We start from the raw sequence: 16,943 nt of genomic DNA, 5'->3' as shown, positions 1-16,943 counted from the left end.
GGACCCACTCCTACCTTCACACCATACAATGGAGCGAACAAGGGAACCTATTATTGTTTTCACTCCTTCCTACTGCAGCAGGAACCCTGATAAAGCCTTGCCTGAATTTCTTATCTCATCTCATATCAATTTCTATTGAATAGGGAGGACAAGAAAGGCTTCCCAGGTGGTACTAGTGGTAAAGAATCCACCTGCCAGTGCAGGAGATCCAGGTTTGACCCCTGAGTTGGGAAGATTCCCTGGAGGGCATGGCAGCCCACTCCAGTATTCTTGCCTGGAGAATTCCATGGATAGAGGAGCCTGGAGGGCTACAGTCCATGTGGTCGCAGAGTCTGAAGCAATTTAGTACACATGCATGCAGGGAGGACAAGAACCCTGGTCCATAATACAACCACAAACATAAACACGTGCTGCACGTGTCCCTGCACATGCTGGGGGTCCTGGAAAGGGCACACATCTCTCCAGCTGGCACCAACAGGGAATGATGACCTTCCTACAGGGCACTGGCCTCACTGACCCGAGGCCCAGCTGCCAGAGCCCAGTGGAAGCAACAGCAAACACACTGCCCACTCGAACACTGGTTTTCAGGTATGAGTAGCCTCAGCCGTGACGAGGCCCAGACATTAAATTCTCCCGGACCTGTACAGAAGTTGGCTGTGACTCAAATGGGGCGCCGTGAGGACAGGCCGACCAGGATCATTCGCAGTCGCCACAAGGTGAGCAGACACAGCCTTGGAAGAGCCCTCACCCGTGCGACCTCACAGAGACTTGAGTTGGGGAAGTGAGGTGGGACCCTATCTTGGAGGACCGGGAGGGTTTGCCGAGTAAGAGGTATCGGGATTTCGGAGGCTCCACTGCTGGGCTCGGCCCTGGGCAGCAGGGGCGGCGGGGTGTATAAGCTCTGGGAGTCGACCCCCGAGGGGCCCTCTCTCTCATCTGAAAGATGAAGTCCCAAGGGGGTGTTTCAACTGAGACGGCGGGGCACAATCACAAGATTGCGGGACGGAGGGCTCTGGAATTATCTCTGCAGCCTGGAGTTTTTCTATTTTCTTCATTAACAGACCCTCGCACCAGGGGCGGGCCTGGCATAGACTGCTCTGGGGAGAATGGAGTGGGACTCATGTGGCGGAAGGGTCTTGAGCAGAGCCGATAGTGCTGAGCACCCGCCGTGCGGGTTTGACCTGGCTCAGCCACGAGGCGTGGCCGAGCTCCTTTCTAGCTCAGACCCCGGTTTCTGGGGCAGTTAAGTTCCACTTTCGGGAGGAGCCCGTCACCGCAGCCCTGCCACTCTTCCCTCAGGACCGCAGGGCTCGCTCTTGCTCTTATAACCAGCGGCGCCCGTTCTGTGTCCATCTTCGCGGTGCTTGGCTCTGGGCTAAGACCCCCGGAGCGGTCTGTAGCTCCCACGTGCTGACAACCCGGCTCGTGCCAGCGCTCCCGCCCTCCCACCTGGGTCGGGTCCAGCCTGGGCGGTCCTTGGCACTAGCCGATCCCGGCGGCGGGAAGCGTCCACCTGGGCGAAAACCACCGTAACGAAGACGCGCCCACCTGCGGTCTCACAAGTTCGCACCAGCCACCCGCCCATATTCATGGGATATCCGGAAGTTTCAGGCCACCGGAAGCGGAAATGCGTCACAGCGACGGGACCCCCCCCCGCACACAAACTCGCGGCGGAGCGTGGGACCCGGAAGTACTCGCCGAGGTCCCGCCTCGCCCGCCAATAGCGCTGCCGGGGGAAGCGGCCCTTCCTTTCTGCGCTCGCGCTCATCGTGGTACCATCAGGTGGGTTGCGCGGCTGGCGTCCGGGCAAGTAGGACGGCGCGGGGCCCGAGGTCGGGAGGGAGGATGGCACGGGGTCTGGGATCAGTGCAGGAGAACGGCTTTAGGGTCCGCGGTCGGTGGGTGGGGGGTCGGCGCTGGGCCCGGCATCGGGACGGGAACTTAGCCAGGCGCGCGGTGGTCGGGGCTGGACTGGGAGGGGCGCGCGGACACGGTCCGTTCTCAAGAAGCCGCCTTGGGGTCCCGCAGACGCTCGCTCAACATGCAGAACGACGCCGGTGAGTTCGTGGACTTGTATGTGCCGCGGAAATGGTGAGCTTCCCCCTCTCCTGCCCCTAAACCCCCCCCACCCCCAACCTACATCTCCCAGCTTACTGCGCTCCCTCCCGCAGCTCCGCCAGCAACCGTATCATTGGCGCCAAGGACCATGCGTCCATCCAGATGAACGTGGCCGAGGTGAGCTGGGCGGCCGCAGGGCCTACCCGCTGTGTGAGGGGGGCGAGGTCGGGCGGACTTGCACGTTGATTTCCAAACCTCAAGTTTCGACCCGAAGATGCTTGGGCACCTCTTTATGACTCCTTTTTTCAATTTTTAGGTTGACAAGGTGACAGGCAGGTTCAACGGCCAGTTTAAAACCTACGCTATCTGCGGGGCCATTCGCAGGATGGTGTGTGTCTCGGGGCCCCTCTCTTACCTTGTGGGCTTTTGAACTGGAATAGCGTCCCCTTCGCTGTCCCCAAGCCTGAGCGGGTTTGTTGGCGAAATGGACTGGAGCCTGTTGGATCAGATTGTGCTGGTTGCCAGCCTCTTCCTAGGGTTGGAAATAGGACGCTCAGCATCCAAAAAAAGGGCCAGCCCACCTTGGAAAACCTCGGAGCTTTCCAGTTGTCACAGGGACCTCCTTGAGACCCTGTCCCCCACTGCAGAGTCCGCGGTCTGCCTGTTGCTAGCTAGTCTCCACTTGGTCCAACCGGTGGGCAGCTGGTCCCAACCTGCTTTTTCCCCTAGGGCGAGTCAGATGACTCCATTCTCCGGCTGGCCAAGGCTGATGGCATCGTCTCAAAGTAAGAGGACTGGAGTTTGGGCATTGGGGCCCAGGATGCTTCAGAAACCAGGTTTTAATGTTGTCCTTTTTTGTTCCAGGAACTTCTGACTGAAGAGGATCCTGGATATGGAATATTTGTTATAAATAGTGAAAATTTATCTGCTTCATTCTGTGTTTTTTTTGGGGGGGGCGTGGCAGGCTCTTCTGGGCTCTGGAGCGTTGGGGGTGATTGCTGAAAGACAGCCTGTGACACATGTTGCAAAACCAAATTTTACTTAAAGCACAAATACATTACTTTTTGCAAACAGATCCTTGACACTTGACAGTGAGGTCAGACAGCCACTTAGCGCACATTTTAAGTCTATGGTGCCTTCCAGGCGCTGAGGGAGTAGCCCCAAGCCCTTGGACACAGGTGTCTGGGGTGACAGTTCAGGCTGAAGTTTAATGCCTTAAATACTGGCTTCACTTGAGTACCACACGGTGGCAGCTCTTGACATTAACAAGGACACAACACACTAAAGGGAAGGTTACAGGGCCTGGTGAATGACTAGTTCTCACTATATAAACACTGTACTGCCATTCTAACATCTGTACGGAAATTCTCAAGATGTGTTCCTCAAAGCTAACTGTAAACCAGCAGATACATTTTGGAAGTTGGTCCCTTTAGGTGCCTGTAACAGGAGTGTCCTTGAGATACTTGACACCTTCCAGGATTGCCTGGGACCTAGCAGCTTCATCCTTCATGCCCCCTTGGTGCACATCAGAGTTTGGGGGTGTTCTGGGAGGAGAACAGGAAAGAGGCACTCGATAAATAAGGTTGGGTACAGAGTTGAGCTTCGAACTCCATCCTGCAGTCCTCCTGAACCTAAGCGAGTGACCAAGAAAGAGCAGCGAGTGGGGTAGGGCAGCTGTCCTGCGCCCCCATGGGGGTCCCTGTGCCCCCCTGGGCTGGGATCTCGCTGAACTACTGATGGTGGAATGTGCTGATAAAGGATGGCATCTCTTCTGCACAAAGACCAGTCCACGTGGGCAGGGCGCAGTGTGGGGCTGCCCCAGCGCCCCTCCAGTGCAGTTCTTGGGACAACAGTGGGAAGCAGCTTGACGGCCCAGCCGGCACGGTCCTTTCTGAGAGCAGCTGCCTGGTGAGGGAGAAGCTCCAGTCCTAGGTCTTCAGTGTTTATGGTGGGGCAGCAAGTGGGAAAACTGGGTAACATGTAGCCTGGTGAGGCGGAGGAGCTGGACACAGGCTTGCCCTTGGGGTCTGGTGTGACTAATGCTCTGGCCAAGGTGGCTTTCACTTCCTGCCTGGTAGGAAGAAGGCAGAGCCTTTACCCTTTTGAGCAGGACAGTTCAAGTGGTCTGTCTTCCTCCCCACTGGAGGATCAAGTGTGGTTCAGGTCACATCCTCAGCAGACCTTGTTTAACCAGTTTTTGTTCCCTTAGAAAAAGACCCACAGAACCAAGTCCTAAATGATAATAAATACATTTCCCCCCACAATATTGCTTAGGAAGATCAAGAACCAGCAATCCAGTCATTCTGAAGGTGCTGGGTGTCATGGGCAAGTGGGATTTTCCAGTGAGATCCCTGCATGGTGCAGGGTGGTTCCATGGTGAGGCCAGCTGGGGTATGTGCCACCCGGGCCCTCAGGACTTCACAGTGACGCGATCCTTGGAAGAACAGAGGTCTGAGAGTAAAAAATGAGATCACGACTAACCAGGAGTCTGCCCTCGTTGGCTTAGGCTGACACAGAGCTCTGCTTGTGGATATGGGGAGGTGGGCAGACACCCCTAGGGGCTGGGCTGGGAGGGGAGCTGGGCTGAGGGGGTTGGGGGGGGTTCCACAGTGCGGTCTCCACCTCCGAAAACCCCAAATAGCCGAGATTAATGCTCCAATGGGTTAAGTCCAGCAGTCCAGCGTCTGCAGTAGGGTCTGGAAACCCAGGCCTCCACGAGACACCAGCGTGGTGGCTCTGACAGCAGCAGAAGACTGGGGACGCAAAGAGGAGAAGCACGGCGGATTCACCACTGGACGCCGTAGACCGAAGTCCTGGTGCCAGAGCGGTCGTGGGCACAGGAAAAGCAGCAGCACTGACAGAGCCCCAGGTCTGTTCAGTGGAACGCAGAAGGGCTCTCAAAAGTACCGTGGCGGTGTGGTGTGCTCAGGCATGGAAGCCAGGGTGTGGAGGCCGGCCGGCTAGAACTGCTGCGTGAGGCGTCTGTAATGAGGTAACACCTGGTTCTCAGGAAGGTAGAGAGCCAGCTCCAAGGCCACGAGCACTGTGAACTCAAAGCCGATGAGATCCCGTCGGTTGAACCGAAACCTTTCTTCTAACTTCTGCGTCCAAGAAGAAAGAGGGGTTGAGCCGGGCCCCTCCTCAGGGTCCGGGCCAGGGCGGGGGCGGGGGCGGAGCCCTCCTCAGAAACCCGGCGGGTTAGGGGCGGGGGCGGCCCGTACTCACGTCGATGAGCTGCTTCACGTCGCTCTTGCGCAGGTCGCTGCTTATCTTGGCGGCCAGCAGCACGCAGGCGCCGGCGCATAGCTTGCGGTTCTGCTTGTTGAGCTTACCCTGCAACACCAGCTTCTCGAAGTACACATAGGCCATGGACACGGTCACAGGCTCCAAGCCACACTCCTCGGACAGGTTCCGCATTTCTCGTTTCAAACTGCGGGTTCACAGGGAGCCACCGGCTGTGGGGCTGGGAAGGGGCCACTCCCCGCTTGGTGGGTGCGTCTTTGAGCCCTGGGAAAAAGCCGTTTCCTCCCAGAGGGCGCTGTCCAGCACGAGGGCCCATAGTTGGGGTGGTGGGGGGCAGCGGCAGGCTGGTTTTGGTCATTGCTCGGCCTACAGCACCCACGTTGTCCACAAACGGATACCACACCCTGGGCTCCTGTGGCAGCGAGGGGACTGGTGTGGGGAGCTAAGGGCAGGGCCAAGGCATCTAGGGGGTGTGGGCAGCTCGTGTGGGGCCTTGACCTCCTACCGATCAGGTGGGGACGGTCAGCGGCCGGCTCAGGGGCTGTGGGCGCTGGTGTAGGGGCCCCCACAGGTGTGGGCAGGAATAAGCAGCAGCCAGGGCTCGATAAAGGACAGAAATGGTATGGACCTAACAGAAGCAGAAGATGTTAAGAAGAGGTGGCAAGAATACACAGAAGAACTGTACAAAAAAGATCTTCACGACCCAGATAATCACGATGGTGTGATCACTCACCTAGAGCCAGACATCCTGGAATGTGAAGTCAAGTGGGCCTTATGAAGCATCACTACAAACAAAGCTGGTGGAGGTGATGGGATTCCAGTTGAACTATTTCAAACCCTAAAAGATGCTGTGAAAGTGCTGCACTCGATATACCAGCAAATTTGGAAGACTCAGCAGTGGCCACAGGACTGGAAAAGGTCAGTTTTCATTCCAATCCCAAAGAAAGGCAATGCCAAAGAATGCTCAAACTACCACACAATTGCACTCATCTCACACGCTAGTAAAATAATGCTCAAAATTCTCCAAGCCAGGCTTCAGCAATATGTGAACCGTGAACTTCCAGATGTTCAAGCTGGTTTTAGAAAAGGCAGAGGAACCAGAGATCAAATTGCCAACATCCGCTGGATCATCGAAAAAGCAAGAGTTCCAGAAAAACATTGATTTCTGCTTTATTGACTATGCCAAAACCTCTGACTGTGCGGATCACAATAAACTGTGGAAAATTCTTCAAGAGATGGGAATACCAGACCACCTGAACTGCCTCTTGAGAAACCTATATGCAGGTCAGGAAGCAACAGTTAGAACTGGACATGGAACAACAGACTGGTTCCAAATAGGAAAAGGAGTACATCAAGGCTGCATATTGTCACCCTGCTTATTTAACTTATATGCAGAGTACATCATGAGAAACACTGGGCTGGAAGAAGCACAAGCTGGAATCAAGAAATATCAATAATCTCAGATATGCAAATGACACCATTCTCATGGCAGACAGTGAAGAGGAAATAAAAAGCCTCTTGATGAAAGTGAAAGAGAAGAGTGAAAAAGTTGGCTTAAAGCTCAACATTCAGAACACTAAGATCATGGCATCTGGTCCCATCACTTCATGGCAAATAGATGGGGAAATAGTGGAAACAGTGTCAGACTTTATTTTAGGGGGCTCCAAAATCACTACAGATGGTGACTGCAACCATGAATTTAAAAGACGCTTACTCCTTGGAAGAAAAGTTATGACCAACCTAGATAGCATATTGAAAAGCAGAGACATTACTTTGCCAACAAAGGTCTGTCTAGTCAAGGCTATGGTTTTTCCAGAGGTCATGTATGGATGTAAGAGTTGGACTGTGAAGAAAGCTGAGCGCCAAAGAATTGATGCTTTTGAACTGTAGTGTTGGAGATGACTCTTTGAGAGTCCTTTGGACTGCAAGGAGATCCAACCAGTCCATCCTAAAGGAGATCAGTCCTGGGTATTCACTGGAAGGACTGATGCTGAAACTCCAATACTTTGGCCACCTCATGCGAAGAGTTGACTCATTGGAAAAGACTCTGATGCTGGGAGGGATTGGGGGCAGGAGGAGAAGGGGACGACAGAGGATGAGATGGCTGGATGGCATCACCGACTCGATGGACATGAGTTTGCGTAAACTCCAAGAGTTGGTGATGGACAGGGAGGCCTGGCGTGCTGTGATTCATGGGGTCGCAAAGAGTTGGACACGACTGAGCGACTGAACTGAACTGAGGGCGCCTGACCAAGGAGGTGGCAGGGAGCTGCCGGGGTTGGTCGGGCTGGACAGAAGGAGGGTGGGCTTAGGAGAGGGGCCTTGGGTTTCTCAAGCTCAGGACTCCATGGGGGATGAGAAAAGGGCCAAGCCGGCTGGGCTGTGGGCATGGGGATGCCACAGGCTTGGGAACAACTGAGGCCTCCTCACCTCCTGATCTTGCTCAGCGTCAGCCTGATGTGGGGGAACTTCTCCCGGAAGGTCTCGTTCATGTCCTTCTTGAGGTCGGAGGGCTTCACGTACTCAATCACTGTGGTCTGCAGCAGAGAAGACCATCCCCATGCAGCTTGGGGGCACCTGCCCAGCCAGGGGAGGCGGGTGCACACCCCTTCAGTGCCGAACCCTCAGCCACCCCCGGGGGTGACCCCCCTACCATGTAGGACGCGAAGATGAGCACACGCTTGTGCTTGCCGCAGGGCCACTGAGGGTCATCTAGCAGATTGGGGTTGTACTCCAGGGCATCCCCCGCGTCGGCCCCTGTGGGCAGAGAGCAGCCCTGACCCACCACGAGCCCAGAGCTTGGGTCAGCGGTTATGCCGACCCCAGCCTGGGGCAGGACCTGTCAGCGCCAGGGGGCAGCTGGGTGGAGGGTGTCATTGTAGGACAAGGAGAGTGGGGTTCAGGGGTTCCAGGCGTGGTCCTCTCTCCTGGGGCTGGGTGGCAGGAAGGGTGTCCTGATGACAAAGGACCCCTGGAGCCGTTGGTGCGGGTCCCACCCTGAGAGGTCATGGCCAGCTTGCTCCCCAAGCCTCCTCCCCAAGGACCATGGGCTGGGATGTGACACTGGGGCCACCTGTCCTGCCCCTAGTCAGGGCCCTTGGCTACCTAGCTCCGAGCCGGCTGGTGCTGCCCTGGGTGGGACAGGTTTGCAGCGGGACCCCAGCAGAGTGCGGGGCACGCTGGGCCGGGGCTGAGGCGCTGGGCCGTGGCTGTCTGGCTTGAGCGTGACCAGGGCGTTGGTGGGGTACAGGAACTTGGCGTAAGACACAACCTGGAGAGGCAGCGCGTCTGGCTCAGCCCTGCTGCCCAGTCCGAGACCAGAGGTCCAGTGTGCTCCCTCCCGGCCGCCACAGCTCCCACTACCCAGGACTGATGCTGCTCACTCCCTCCGAGGTTCCAGAATGCCCCATCCTTCACTGGAATCTGCAGCTGGAACTTCTGGTCCAGGAGTCCTGAGCCCCTCACCACTAGAGCCGATCTTGTCACCCAGCCACCAGACTGGTCTGCACAGGCTTCTTGGCCTCCTCCCACGGGGACCTCACACTTCAGAGATTTCAGTCGAACACATCTTTGAGTCTACTTTCCCAGAAGACATGCATAAGCCCTATGCCCCCGCTGAGCATGGTGCCAGCTCCCACCTTTCCATCTGCCCCCAGTTCAACACCTTCCAACTGGAAGACCATCTCGGAAGACACAGAAACGCCGCCAGATGGATGCCTCTGCTTCTGGCTGTCCAATCTCAGGTCACTGCAACGCATAGGACAGTTCACAGCTGCCACTCCCCACTGCTGACCTCGCGGAGGCTGGGAGCTGAGCCTGAGGCTGGCAGCACCCCCACCTCCGTACCCTTGAGCAGGAATGTCCCAGGTACCCATGTCTAGCAGAACCTCCCAGAGAACCAGGACCCACAGGGCCTTTGGAGCCCCTGAGAAACTTGAGCAGAAGCTGGTCTGCTGGCCCCTGGATAAAGCTGTGAGGGTGTGGAGCCCCCGCTGTGTGGAGGTCAGCCACTCACCTGACTCGCAGGCCTTCTCCATAGGGTAGGACTGAGAAGGCCGCGCACAAGGACCGTCTAGCGCAGATCAGCACGATCCTGCAGGAGGGACGGGTCAGAACAGGGTGGCTGGCATTTCCCAGGAGACCCCCTTCCTGCCTGGATTAAGGCTGGGCTCGTCCCAAGGGTCAGGGGACGCCCAGCTAAGGGGGCCCAGTAGCCAGGGTTGGTCCATCTGGCTGCCCAGCTTTCGCCAATCTTTCTAGGAGTTTAAGAAGGGCATTGTGTCTCATCCCCTCAGTGAGTGCAGCCCTCCCACGTGATGTACAACACTGTGCAGGCAGGGTGGAAGCCGGAGGCTAGGTCATCCAGGAGAGAACAGGCTGTGCGGGACAGCAGAGGCATGTCCCCAGGACTGGCTAGGTGAAGGAGCCGGTCCCCAGGCATCCCAGGAGGACAGGAGCCTAAGAGCATCAGGAAGCCCCAACTTCCACATCCCAAGCCAAAGTGGCCCGAGAGGGGCCCTATGTGGGGCACATGGCAGGAGGGCTGGCCTTTCCTCCCTCTGGGCACAGCTCTGCCTGGCCCAGCCCCAGTCCAACAGGGAGGACGATGGTAGGGGAACCCTTTCCTGGCCAGGCTAGCACTCAGTCTGCCTGGGGCCTGCTCCTAAGCACCAGACGGAGCCCATCATGGGGAAAATGTTGGGGGTCCTGGACTGTCTGAGCTACGGCCACCATGGGGAAGACTCAGCACTCCCCAGGCAGGGCTACCTGGTGGGTACCTGGGCACGGCCTCCAGCAGGAAGGGTTACTCAGGGTCAGGACGATGGCCTCAGGGCCAGGAGGGTGGGGCGTGGGGGACATGGGCACCAGGGACCCGGCGTCTCCCACACAAGGCCTCCGAGGGCTGTGCGCCCGGCTCAGGGAAGCCAGGTGCCCTCTGTATTTCCTTCTCCCCTGGCCACCCCACCACTCTGCCTGTCCCCACTGTGTTCTCAATGTTCAGCATTTCTACTCAAGACCAGAATCTACCGGGCAGCCCCTCGCCCAGGACGTGCTGTGGACTCCGGCGCTCAGGGTGGGTGGGAGCCAAGGAGGGTCCACTTCCAAGGGGACAAGGGACGGGCTGTGGGGACGAGTCTCCTGAGCTGAAGGAAGACAGGGCTGCTGACACAGGCGGGACGAGGCCCCGCCGGGCCGGATGGAGGACACGGTGGGCCGCGCGCCTGTACCTGCTGTTCCTGGTGTCGTACTGCCGCATGTTCTTAATGAAGTGTGTCTTCTTCAGGCCTTTGTGTCTCGGGGATCCAGATATGTGTTTGGTTCTGCAGGTGAAAAGCAGGTCACTCTGCCCCTCCCAGACCCATCCTGGCCCCAGGAGAGAGGCGGGGGACACAGGCAGGGGATTCAGGCGGGGTCCTTACCTTTGACCCGAGGGACATCCCACTGTGTCTTCCAGAAACTCAAGGGAGCAGCGTTGAGACGCCACGCGCCTTCTGTGAGGAGGATAGAAGGGCCTCAGGGGGCGGGGACTCAGGGGGCAGACGGCAGGCTGCCTCGGTATCGGGTTCTGCTCTCGGGAAGGGGGCCCAGGCCATGGGCCAGAAGCAGGTCTGCAGGCAGATCTGAGTGCTGGGCAGGGCCACCCGAGGCCAGAAGAGCCTGAGGTGGGGGGAAGTGCTGAGACAAAAGGCTAGTCTGCCCGCTGCCTCTCGAAGCTCAGCCTAGGGGTCCCGAGAGCTCCCTCGGGCCTAGGAATGGGGTGAGACAGGTCATGCGTGCCCACAGCAGGCTGCAGGCAGAAGTACCTCTGGAAGGGACCTAGTGGAAGCCTGGAAAGGGGACATGGGGGCCTGGCAGTGGCTCTGCAGGGCTGAAGGGCAGACGAGCACATGTCCCGCCAACCCGCTCTGCCCATCTCAGCGTGTGGAGCGACCACCAGCACTGACACAGCCTGCTCAGTCCCCGGCCAGGGACACCCAGGAGCCTCTCACTCTCAGCCAGGCCACCCTCACTGCCCTCCGCTCCTTGTGCCAGCCCTTCCCCTGCCCGGGGTTGTTCCCTCCATCTGGACCCTCCTTCTCCAGGTCCTCCCGTGGCTATATCCCCCTCAACTGGATGCTCAGCTCACAAGTGGCCCTCATCCTCCCACGCAGCCCTGGCATCACCCGTGATCCTGGGACCACGTCTCAGGGACTGTTGCCCAGCAACCGGGAATGCCCCAGGTAGGGGCCGGGTAAGCACCGACCCACAGTCAGCAATCAGGCAGGACCTGCCCTGCCCTGAGACGGTGCCCTGCTGGAGGTGGGCATGCAGAAAGGACTCAAGCCGGGCAGCAAAGCTGGCCCAGTGGAGACCAGACCATCCCTGGGGAGGTGTGTGCATCGCACCCCACAGGCAGGCTCAGAGGCCCCAGGAGCAGGCCTGCATGGCTTTTTCAGGCTCTCTTCCTCAGGTAATTTCCCAGGTGGGGCCCAATGGCTCCTGCACACCTGGGACCTCACTGACAGGGCCTGGGCCAGCGGTGGTCTCCATGGAGGTGCCTGGCAGATGCCATGGGCCCTTGGGGGCACAATCAGCGCCCACACCCCAAAGCCTATAGGCTGCTTGACCTTTGACCTGGCTCCTCTTGCTGGTCTCGGGTCCCTGCAGGAGAGGCCTTTTCCCTCAGCAAGCTGAGCACCTGAGCCCCTGTCCCAGCTGGTTTTGTGCACTGCTGTCTTCATTGTTGTCTCCTTTTATCTTTCCTTATTTTAAGCATCTTACACATCAAGTCAGTCCTCACAGCCCTCAGTATACAAGGGCCAAACTGAGGCACAGAGCCGGTGGGGGCAGGCCTGGGAGCTGCATCCCATGAGCTGTGCACCAGCCTCTGCTGCCAGACTCTGCCACCTGCTGCCCTCCTGGCCACGGCAGGGGCGCTGGAATCAAGGCCACTCCATGTTCTCAGGGCTTCTTCCCTGAACCTGGCCGGTGTCTGGGTGCAGAGACAGGGACAGTGCTGACAAGGCACCGTGAATTCTAAGCACAGACCAGGCTGGCCAAGTGAGGGGCTGCCGCTTTCCTGCCTCCCTCCCCAGCCCACTCCAGAGGAGAGGCCTGCAGCCTGAGGGAGGCCGAGAGCCCTGCTGGGACGAGGCTTTCCAAGATTGCCAGAGGGAACCCTGCTGCTGCATGAAGCTGTCATGCTTTCCACGGGGGAGGGGAGTGGGACGCAGCGGCAGCGGAGGAGGGCACAGGCCTGGTGGGGCAGGTGGAGCACCTGAACGCCCACTTCTGACCAGCTGGGGAAGCCTGGAACCTGCCAAGTGTTAAGGGACCACGGTGTTGATACGAAAAGAAAATTCTAGGGAGTCTGAAGTTCGAGGAAAGAAAGTAAGGGTTCTGAGGATTCACTCGCTGGCTCAGTGAAAAAGCCACACCAGACTGTGCCTGAGTGTGGCACACATACTCTCCACCATGAGCCGAGCTGTGAGCATGCCCTGGGAAGCCTGGATGTAACAAGAGTCTTCATTCCCGAGCCCTGGTCTGGCCAAGCCACCCTTGCTGAGCCTGGCCATCCATCTGATTTTGCAACAGCCCCTCTGGCAGGTAGTAAACACAAACCCATTTCACAGGGAAGCAAACTGAGGCTCAGAGAGGCGGTTTCACCTGCTCCAAGTCACAGAGCTCATAAGGAGTGGAGTCAGAATTCCAACCAGGTCTGTTCCCAGAGCCTGACTCAGACCATTCCTCTCATGACACAGACTTTGGGAAAAGACCCTCAGCACTCTCTCCATGCCCAGAACAAGTGTCCCTTGAAGCCCACAGCCAGTAGCTGGCAGCCTACTTCACTAGACCAGCCACCCTCCCACACTCAGCAGTGACTATCCACGGCCCTGCCTCTGGACTCCTGGAGCACAGAGAAACGGACAGTGCCCACCCCAGGAACCCTCCATCCGTCAGACCCAAGGGCGGGGCCTTGGGCTCAGTAGCAGAAACCGAGGAAGGGCAGAGTCTGCGTGGGCAGGTGCAGCCTGAAGGGCAGGAAGGACATCTGACCGGGGATGTGAAGGCCAAGTGGGAGTGAGGGCCTCACACAGCGGACAGCCGTGCCACTGTGTCCTAGAGTGGCTTGAAGGAGACCTGATGTGACCAGGAAACTGTCCTTGGGTTGAGGCTGCCAGGAGACAGGACCCCTTTGTGGGAGTCTGCCAACTGAGGACAAGCAGGCTTTGGGGCTGTTTTAGAGTGGACTGACTTCCACCAAGAAAACAGTCTTTTCTCCTCTCAGTCCCGTCGGGTAAGCAGCCCTATCTCCCTAGGGACATGGTACACTTACTGCCACTTTTGGGACAAACAGACCACTCTGTCCCAACTAGTCCCCGACTCCCTTCAGAGCCCTGGCCAGGCTCGTTTGCAGACAGGATCAGGCTTCTTAGCCTGTGCAGAGGCAGCTCTTGCTGAAGTCTACCTACGTAGTGTGACAGTGGCCTCAGGGCCGCTCAGAAGGACTCCGAATGTAGAGTCAAGAAATCTAGCCACAAGCACCATACCCTGGCCTCCACCTCCCAACCGCAGTTCCTCAGAAGAACCCATCACCTGGAACTGCCTGAGGACCAGGGCTGCGAGGCAGCGACAGCCAGTGCAGCAGTCATGACCCCCAGGTAAGAAGAGCCTCTGGACTCCAGGGGACTGCGGTGAGTTCAAGGTCTCGGCCCACCCACGTGCAGCACCAGCTTCGGGACTCTGCATACCTCCAGGGCCCGCGAAAGGGTCTCTGGGGGAAGGAAGTGGGGTGTCCAGCACCCAGAGCATGTGGGCAAGGGGCACAGACTACAGGGGCAGGGCTCAGGGTCAGGGAGGCTCTGAGATGGGTGAGGGGCAGGGAAAGTGCCTGCGACCTGGGATGTGATGGGCCCAGGGTCACTGAGCTCAGAGAGGATAAAAGAGGAGACGGTGATGGGGGGCTCCAGGGACCAGCAGCTGTGGGCTGGGAGTCTGGCCCGGTATGGGAGACTCTGGGGAAAGGTCACAGTGCAGGGAAGATCCCTGGCCCACAGGGATTTCCCCAGTTCAGAGAATGTAGGGGAATGTATGGTGGACGTTTATGAGTCCCTGTGTCCAGTGAACTGATAAAATGGGCTGGGGACCGGTGTGTGTGTCTGGAGCAGACAGGGCTCCGTGTCTGAGGGCTGACAAGGGTTGAGGGAACCCTGACCTGTGTTCAGGGTCTGACAAGATCAAGAAGACCCTGACCTCATATTCAGGGGTGGCAGGATTAACGGGACCATGACCCTTAAGTCTGGGAATCAACAAGGCCCAAGGAAACCCTAACATACATGTCCAGGGGGTTGACAGATTCCAGAAGACCCTTGACTCTGACACCTTAGGCTGGGGAGGGGCCCAGGCAAGACTCCCTTCCGGGGCTGGCAAGACCCAGGACACCCTAAGTCTCTGTTCCTCACTGACAGGGCCTGAGACACCCCAACATGTCTGGGGCTCCCAGGGGATCAGGGTCACCTCCTGATCTCCAAGTCCTATGCTGATAGGTCACTCAGCCCTGTGTCATGGGCTGATCCTGGTTTTCCATAGGTCACCTCCGCCCCATGTTATGAACTGAGCCCACGGCCACCTCGCCACCCTGCCCACTGTGCTGATGGCCCCAGGTCACTCCAACCCTATGTCCACCCAGCCAGGGCCACTCCACTGACCCGGAGCCCAGTTACCCCAACTCTGAACCCTGGGTGACTGCCAGGTGACCCCGACCCCCGCGCTGACCCAGCCTCGGGCCACTCCGCCGCCCCCAGGCTCCAGGTGACCCGGGCAGCACTCACCTTTGGCGCTGCCCGTCCAGGCCCAGGCCGAGGCCGAGGCCCAAGCCGGTGGGCGCGGGAGCAGGGCTGAGCAGGCCCTGGGGAGCTGAGGTCCTGCCTCCGGGCCCGGGCAGGGGCAGGCCGGCGGGGGGCGCGGGCGGCGGCGGAGGCGGAGGCGGCGGCGGCGCCGGAGGCTCGCGGGTCTCGGTGGGCGGTGGCGGCGGCGGCGGGGGCTTCTCTCCCCCGGGACCCAGGCTCGGGGGCCTCCCGTCCAGGGAGATGTTGTTGAGGAAGAAGAGCGCGGCCTGGCGGCGCCGTGAGTCCCCGCGCCTCCGCAGCGCCTGTGGCGCTGCCCTGGCGGCGGGGCCGGGGGACGTGCCCGGCGCTCCACCCGCCGCGGCTGCGGCCATCCTCCGACTGAGCCCGCCGCCCGCCGGCCGCCGCCCGCCAGCTCGCGCACGCGCCCGGGCCCGCGCCTGATTGGCCGGGGCGCACCCCCATGCAAATATATCGCCATCGCGCCCGCCCATTGGCCAGCGCGGCGCCGGGGCGGGGCGCTCCCCTGGGTCCTAGAGTCGGATCTCATGCTTCCCTGGGGAATCTAGGAGCCGCGAGTCGGCCTGCGGCTGGGCCCGCGAGTCCTGACTCGGGGCGAGTGGTGGCGTTGCCGCGGGTTCGAGTCCCCGGCTCAGAAGTCGCGGCCCCGGGACTCCAGTGCCCTATTCCTTTTGCTGGGCTGCGGAGTTCGTTGTCAGCCTCCGTGGAGCCTGTCTTTAGGCTCCACTTCCCCCCTCAGGGTGTGTGTCTTTGCGCGGGGGGGTGGGGCTGAGGTGCAGGACTGGAGCTGTGGCACCCGCCATCAGAGGTCAGGGCGGCCCCTCGAGGAGCTCCAAGAATGACTGTCGATGCCACCTGGTCTCCTCCAGCGACTGAAGACCGCAGGTCCAAGGGGAGAAGGCACCTGCCTGGGGTGGCAGGCAGGGTGTGCTGGAGCTTCAGCCCCAGGCAGAGTCCTGCACTTCTGTCCCTCAGCAGCAAAGTGACCTTGAATCTGCGGGATACCAGGCCTTCTGTTCCCGGCCCAGACTCCAGAGCCAGTGGCTTCATGCTCAGGAGCCCACCTGTGTCTCACAGGGCAGGGTCGTATGCTCAGGAGCCCACCTGCGTCCCGCAGGGCAGGGTCGTATGGCCACCTGTACGGCACTGGCCCGCTCTGTCCAGCTTTCTGCCTGTAGGTTTACTCATCCTTCAGCTGGGGACAGCAACTGTGACCTCAGGTATTGTCAGGGCTGAGCGGCTCAGCCAGGGAACATCACCATGCTGGGTCTACCTGGAGGCTGGAGACTGGGCACTAGCCGTGAAATCTGCCACACAGCTCTGTGAATGCTCCCCACGCAATGTGCCACACATGGCACACAAATTTCTCTGTTAGCGAGGAGAATCCGGGGTCAACATTTTTGGATTAGGGCCCTCTGGCCTGCTGTTCTAGTAGGAGGGCCCTGGCAGGTGGAGGGGGCAGGACCCACAAGCTGGTGGCCAATAGTTACACTGATGTCAGATGAGGAAGATAAAGGGGGATGGCTGTCATCTGGTTGTTGGCCCTCAGCTCCAAAACCATGCTGTCTGCTGCTGGATAATGGGGCTGGGCTCTGGGGTGGTCTCTCTTCTGCCAGCTGGCACCATGTTAAGCTTTGAGGTTGCTGCAGAGATAGCGGGGCAGCGGGCAGAACACGGTCTTCCTGGTTCTGTGCGGGGCAGTGTCCTGGGTGAGCTGCCCTGTGGTTGTGCAGAGGGCTGACGGTTCAGTGGCGGGTGTGGGGCCAGGGACACGGAGGTGTCAATGAGGAGGGG

General features: G+C 59.1%; 2 protein-coding genes across 2 annotated transcripts; one reads left to right on the top strand and one right to left on the bottom strand.

Annotated features, from left to right (window-relative positions):
* RPS21 (ribosomal protein S21) lies at nt 1,648–2,982 on the top strand. Its single transcript, XM_005688286.3, has 6 exons — nt 1,648–1,782; nt 2,029–2,091; nt 2,172–2,235; nt 2,375–2,446; nt 2,788–2,843; nt 2,923–2,982. Exons 2-6 carry the CDS (start codon nt 2,042–2,044, stop codon nt 2,930–2,932), a joined length of 252 nt encoding a protein of 83 aa, XP_005688343.1. The 5' UTR covers nt 1,648–1,782; nt 2,029–2,041; the 3' UTR covers nt 2,933–2,982.
* Nucleotides 3,081–15,503, bottom strand: CABLES2 (Cdk5 and Abl enzyme substrate 2). The gene is made up of 10 exons (XM_018057583.1): nt 15,114–15,503; nt 10,722–10,793; nt 10,530–10,622; nt 9,317–9,394; nt 8,940–9,048; nt 8,407–8,572; nt 7,955–8,058; nt 7,732–7,838; nt 5,284–5,488; nt 3,081–5,159 (listed from the first exon to the last, which is right to left on the bottom strand). The coding sequence occupies exons 1-10, from the start codon at nt 15,500–15,502 to the stop codon at nt 5,019–5,021; spliced, it is 1,464 nt and encodes a 487-aa protein (XP_017913072.1). The 5' UTR covers nt 15,503; the 3' UTR covers nt 3,081–5,018.

This window comes from Capra hircus, chromosome 13, assembly GCF_001704415.2.
Source record: "Capra hircus breed San Clemente chromosome 13, ASM170441v1, whole genome shotgun sequence".
NCBI classification, from domain to species: domain Eukaryota; kingdom Metazoa; phylum Chordata; class Mammalia; order Artiodactyla; family Bovidae; genus Capra; species Capra hircus.
Note: the sequence above shows the minus strand (reverse complement) of the source record. Positions and strands in the feature narration are given on the sequence as shown.

Coding starts and splice junctions, on each gene's coding strand:
- RPS21 (XM_005688286.3), top strand. CDS start 2,042: ATGCAGAACGACGCCGGTGAGTTCGTGGACTTGTATGTGCCGCGGAAA. Junction 2,092..2,171: donor TTGTATGTGCCGCGGAAATG/GTGAGCTTCCCC, acceptor TCCCTCCCGCAG/CTCCGCCAGCAACCGTATCA. Junction 2,447..2,787: donor GCGGGGCCATTCGCAGGATG/GTGTGTGTCTCG, acceptor TTTTTCCCCTAG/GGCGAGTCAGATGACTCCAT.
- CABLES2 (XM_018057583.1), bottom strand. CDS start 15,502: ATGGCCGCAGCCGCGGCGGGTGGAGCGCCGGGCACGTCCCCCGGCCCC. Junction 10,623..10,721: donor GGATGTCCCTCGGGTCAAAG/GTAAGGACCCCG, acceptor TTTCACCTGCAG/AACCAAACACATATCTGGAT. Junction 7,839..7,954: donor TCATCTTCGCGTCCTACATG/GTAGGGGGGTCA, acceptor TCTCTGCTGCAG/ACCACAGTGATTGAGTACGT.